This window comes from Leucopleurus acutus (assembly GCF_964270905.1).
Source record: "Leucopleurus acutus genome assembly, chromosome: 10".
NCBI lineage: Eukaryota > Metazoa > Chordata > Mammalia > Artiodactyla > Delphinidae > Leucopleurus > Leucopleurus acutus.
In genome coordinates, this window is record NC_139153.1 from 5,135,227 (window position 1) to 5,140,930 (window position 5,704).

General features: G+C 56.5%; 1 protein-coding gene across 1 annotated transcript; it reads right to left on the reverse strand.

The window, feature by feature from the left end:
- Positions 1-535: 535 nt before the first annotated feature.
- On the reverse strand, positions 536-5,704 carry RHO (rhodopsin; the record flags this gene model as incomplete). The annotated part of the gene is made up of 5 exons (XM_082847653.1): positions 5,144-5,704; positions 3,271-3,439; positions 1,846-2,011; positions 1,500-1,739; positions 536-646 (listed from the first exon to the last, which is right to left on the reverse strand). Exons 1-5 carry the CDS (start codon positions 5,502-5,504, stop codon positions 536-538), a joined length of 1,047 nt encoding a protein of 348 aa, XP_082703779.1. The 5' UTR covers positions 5,505-5,704.

A 5,704-nucleotide genomic window follows, 5' to 3' on the forward strand; every position in this document is an offset into this window, starting at 1 on the left:
CACAGCAGCTGTGTGGGGGATTTGGAATTTCCACTTTATGGGGCAAGAAAGTGAGGCCCAAGGAGGAAAACAACTGCTCAAGGGCATCAGACAAGGGTGAGCTGCTGCTGCTAACATGGTTTTGGGAGGATAGATATGCTCTCCCTGCCCATTCATCTCTCCATTCATGTCTCCACTCATTCCTTCCTTCAACCATCTAGCATTTATTAAGCACCTACTATGTGCCCCACTCTGTGCTACACACTTATCCCTAAGCTGGGACACTTTTCCAGAGCAAGAGTTCTCGTGTGCCTGAGAGATGAGTTTGGGGGGAAAGGGGGGTACAGATCCCACCGGCCCCTGGGAAATCAGGACTCCAGACTGGGCCGTCCCTGCCAAGTGAGGAGCCTCATTTTTCTCTCATTAATTCTCTTTTTGTTTGTTTGTTTAAACTCAGGGAGCCTGTGTGACCTGGTTCCGACAGGCACGGCTCCTGACGGGGTGGCTGGGGTGGGGGGCGGGGGCTGGGAGACTCCTACAGTTGGCCACAGAGTCCTTAGGCAGGCGCCACCTGGCTGGTCTCTGTCTTGGAGGCAGTGGTGGAGGCCTCATCGTCACCCAGTGGGTTCCTGCCACAGCACAGGGTGGTGAGCATGCAGTTCCGGAACTGGAAGAAAGGGCATGAGTCAGTGTCAGGGTCCCCCAAAATGTGGGTGGCAACCGGCATGGTCGGTGAGATTTGCCTCCACCCCCGTCCCGCTTCTGGCCTTCCCAGCCTCCACTCCCCTCTCAAATGGCTCCCTGTAGGAACTTACTAGGCCTTCACGACCTCACCCGGAAATGCCAGGACCAAACCTCAGGGGGCTTTGTCACTGTTGATACTCCATGATGCCCTCTGTGTGCCAAGGGCTATCTGTAAATTATCTCATTTAACCCAAGAGTTTAGGAGTTCACCCTTCCTATGGATGAAGAAACTGATGCCCAAAGAAGGGAAGTGACTTGCCCAAGGTCACACAGCTAGAAACTAGCAGAGCTGGGATTTGAACCCAATATGTCTGACTCCATGTTTTCCCCACTGGATCAAGGGATCTGCAGAGGAACCACTGGTCTGTGTTAAAGGACCGCTTTATCCTTTCATTCCTTGGAACAAGACTTTTTAGCTCCCTGTCCAGCTGTGCGGAAACTGTCACCTATTCCCAGGCTTGGGACTTTGACCGTTTGACCTTTAAAGCAGGCCTCCGAAACCATCTGGATGGGTGCTTCTCATTCTTGAGCCAGCATCAGAGCCACCTGGAGGGCTTGCTAGAAATGCAGGTTCCTGGGTCCACCCTGAGCCTCTAATCAGAAGGTCTGGGGGTTGGCCCAGGAGTCTGAATTTCTCCCAGATGACTCTGACACCCCGGGGAAGACCAACTCCCTGACCATTTTGCAGGTGGAAAGACTGAGGGCCCAGTCAAGAATGTGGCTCATCCTCTTGTGGCCTTGGGGGACCTGGACCCTCCCGCCTCACCAGCAGGCACCTGCTTGTTCATCATGATGTAGATGACGGGGTTGTAGATGGAGGAACTCTTGGCAAAGAATGACGGGATGGTCATGAAGATGGGGCCAAAGTCGGAGCCCTGGTGGGTGAAAATGTAGAACGCCACGCTGGCATAGGGCACCCAGCAGATCAGGAAAGCAACGACCATGATGATGACCATGCGAGTGACCTCCTTCTCGGCCTTCTGCGTGGTGGCCGACTCCTGCTGTTGGGCAGCTGCCTGCGGGGAAACAGGGCCTGGTGTTCAGACTGAGGCTCCTCTGGGACGGGGGCTGGGCTCAGCCCAGTCAATGTGCGTGTCCCCAGCGCCCAGCATAGGACCATACCTCCTTGACTGTGAAGACCAGCTGCCCGTAGCAGAAGAATATGATGACCAGGGGGATGGTGAAGTGGACCACGAACATGTAGATGACGAAGGACTCATTGTTGACCTCTGGCGAGAGCGTGTAGTAGTCAATCCCGCACGAGCACTGCATTCCCTCTGGGATGTACCTGAGGACCGGTGGGGAGATGGGGCGGGAGGGGCAAAGGGAGACCCACATGTGAGGGACTTGGGAACAGGCCCAGCTGACCAGAGTCCCCTGCCACCGCCTACTGTAGGGCTGGTCTCACTCTGGGCCTCACTTTTCCTCTCTGTAAAATGGGGATAATAAACCTCTCCTTGGTTGTGTGACTGAGGATCACATTGACTGAGGTAAGCGATTCAAATGTACCTGTGGAAACAGTGTTGTTTCACTGTTCGTTCAGCGCCGTGTTATCCCGGGACCACAGTCTCTCCAAGTCTCTCATTCCAGAGGCATGCCCCCAACCCCGCGCCCACCACCACGCTGCTCTGCCCCGCCCCTCCCAGCCTGCCACTCCCCAGCAGCCGGAGGCCAGGCCTTGGGCCACACAGGGCACAGGTTGGTGGGGAGAAGGGAAAAGCCCTGCCAAGCTCTGTATTTGAGGCGCCCAGGTCTTTCTAGGCCAAAGAGGGGCACACAGGGTAACTAAGGGATCTTTGCACTTTCTGGAAACAAGAGGCCCCGGGGCATCTGGTTAAGATGTTTGGGTGATTTCAGACGATGGTGACACTGAACCGACCTCGGAAAACCCAGTGTCTGTTAGCTGTGCCTACCAGGATGTAACCGGGCCAGACTGGAGAAGACAGGGAAGGGGACCAGAGTTGTTTGCCCCTTGCTGAATTGCTCAAATTCAGCACGGGGCAAAGAACACTGGCCCCAGGAAGACTGAGAGAGGAGGAAAGTGGAGAGAGATGGGAGTTTCCCAGAAGCAGAGGGACACGAGGCCGCCTACAGAGTCACTAGTCCAATGTCCGGAACCACTGTCCACCGCAACCCCAGCTCATCTCAGCCCATTTGGAGATAACAGCCTAGAGTCTGGACAGGACTGCTTCCCAGAGGCTACAATGTCACACCTGCACGAGGAAGGCTCTGCCTCCCCAGGTGCTGAGGCCTAAGGTCAGAGGAACTGCTCAATAGGGCGCTGGACCAAAGAGGATTGGAATCTGGCCCTGGCTTAGCTGCGGATTAGGGGCACAGCCAAGGTGAAGGGTTGGGGCGTCTTGGAGTCCCCTTGACATGGGGACCAGCCCCATAGCAGTGTCAGGGGCTGACCCTCTCTTCCCTGCCCTAAACCTCAACCCCATGACAGCTGCCAGCTCGGGACCTGGAACCAGACAGCCCCCCTGTCTGGAGGACCCTACAAAGAGCCCTGGAGACCCTTCCTTCCCTTCCACTCGGTGCTGTTACCTGGACCAGCCGACGAGGGGGGGCGCGGCACAGGCCATTGCCATGATCCAGGTGAGGGCGAGGCCCATGATGGCATGGTTCTCCCCGAAGCGGAAGTTGCTCATGGGCTTACACACCACCACGTACCTCTCGATGGCCAGGACCACCAAGGACCACAGGGCAATTTCACCTGCAAGGTAGCCAGCTGTCAGTCAACACACCACGTGGCTGGACCTGTCTAAGGAGGGGGAGCTCCCCTGAGGGATGGGGTGAGGGCAGTCAGGAAAGCACCTGGGGGCGGGCCTGGAGCAAGGCCTTAGGGTGCGGAGGGCCTGGACATTGAAGAGCGGGTGCGGGGCAGAGGGGCCTATATGCCGCGCAGAGTAACTCCCAGGAAGGTTAGTTCAGCTCAAGAGCTCTGGGTTCTTGAGGGACACAGAAATCGGGTCATGGGGTCATGGCTGGACCGGGAGCCCTGTAGGAAGTTTTTATAGAAAAATGTGTCCTTCACCGGGCAACAGGCAGAGTTCCTGTCAAAAGATATTGCAGAGGCAGCAGAAGCCTGGAGTTGGGAAGCCTTCCCTCCCTCCTGGGCAGCGGCCTCTCCTCTCCAGGGAAATGTAACAACATGAGTTATGTGGGACCCTCTCCTAGGAGCCAAGGAACTGCATAATGTTTTGCTCAGAGAAAGGAGGAGGAAATAATGATGTGATTCAGACATCTGCCCCGCATATCACCCCAGAAACTCAGGCGGGAGGGTGGCCATAGGAATTATCAACCAAACTAGGACATTTCTGAGGGAAAGGGAACACTAGTGAGTATTCCAGGATGATAGTTGTAGCAGAGACGTGTCCGCCTGTGTGTGGCACCCTTCTGGCCTGAGACTGTGTGACTGTGGTCACTGAAGGTGACAAACACCCAGTGATGGCCAGAGTCCCAGGAATGGGGCGGAGGCAGCAGCCTGGACACAGGTGGGAGAGAGAAGACAGGAGGCAGAGCGTCCTTGTGGCTGGCGCTAGGCTCTCCCTGTCACCCTGGCTTTGTAATAATGACCTCTCGTGTCTCCTGCTTGCCTGAGAGGCCGTGTGTCCCCAGGGAACGTTCCTCGATCTGAGCCAGGAGACCTAGGCCCTGGTCACTGCCCTGCCATATCCCTGAGTCACTCTTCCCCTCTGCACACTGCAATTTTCTCATCTGCTAAATGGGATCTATTCTCTGCAAAGAATCAGTTTTTCAGTTAAAGAAAGTATTTTAAACTATGGTTCAGAGCTACACAGATCACCTCACAGGTCTAATGTCTCCCTGTAAATGGACTCATCAACGCAGAAAGCATTCAAGCATGGCAGAGAGGCTGGAGGTGGGCTGGGAGGGAGTCAGCTAGATGTTGGAGAAGGACCGAGCCCATCGCCCAGTACAGGCAGTCCAGTGACTGGAGGACTCAGAGCCCTCCTCCCGCCCCAGGCTGGGAGCCCTGAACACAGGGATCTGTCTTGTCCAGCTCTATCCCCAGTGCCCGGCGTGGGTCTGACCCAGCACAGCTGCTGCGAGGGAAGCAGAATATGTCCTGAAGGGCCTCAGAGACATGGGCTTGAAACTCAGCCCCGCCAGACACTTGATGTGACCCCAGCAAGGCCCTTGACTTCTCTCATCTGCTTCCTTGCTGGAAAGCAAGACAATGACCCCACTCCAAGTGAGATCAACAGTGTTCAGTGCCCACCCTCGACAAACGGCAGCCTAGCTCATCATCACTAAAGTGTTTGTTGATTAAGTGAGGGCTTTGGATAATGGCCTCTCAGCCACCATCCCCAAGGCATAGGCTGTCCCCAGACACTGGCCCCCTCACGCCGCAAGCTCCTGGCTCCTGTAGCCCCGTCACCCGCACCCCAGCTCATACCGCCTAGGGTGGCAAAGAAGCCCTCCAGATTGCATCCCGTGGGCCCGAAGATGAAGTACGCGTGCAGAGAGGTGTAGAGGGTGGTGGTGAAGCCACCGAAGACCATGAAGAGGTTGGCCACGGCCAGGTTGAGCAGGATGTAGTTGAGAGGCGTGCGCAGCTTCTTGTGCTGGACCGTGACGTAGAGCGTGAGGAAGTTGATGGGGAAGCCGAGCACGATCAGCAGGAACATGTAGGCGGCCAGCACGGAGAACTGCCAGGGCTCAGCCAGGTAGTACTGCGGGTACTCGAAGGGGCTGCGCACCACGCCTGTCTTGTTAGAGAAAGGCACGTAGAAGTTCAGGCCCTCCGTCCCGTTCATGGCTGCGGCCCTTGTGGCTGCCCTGCGGCAGCTCCAACCGGAGGATGCTGCTGAGGCCTGAGCTCAGCCACGCAGGGCTCCGGCTGGATGACTCCAGGCTCTGAAACCCGCCCCCCCCCCCAGGCCCTTATAAAGTGACCTCCCCTCCCTAAGCTCCTGGCTGAATCAGCACCTGCGAGATTGGGGGCGTTATTAATCAT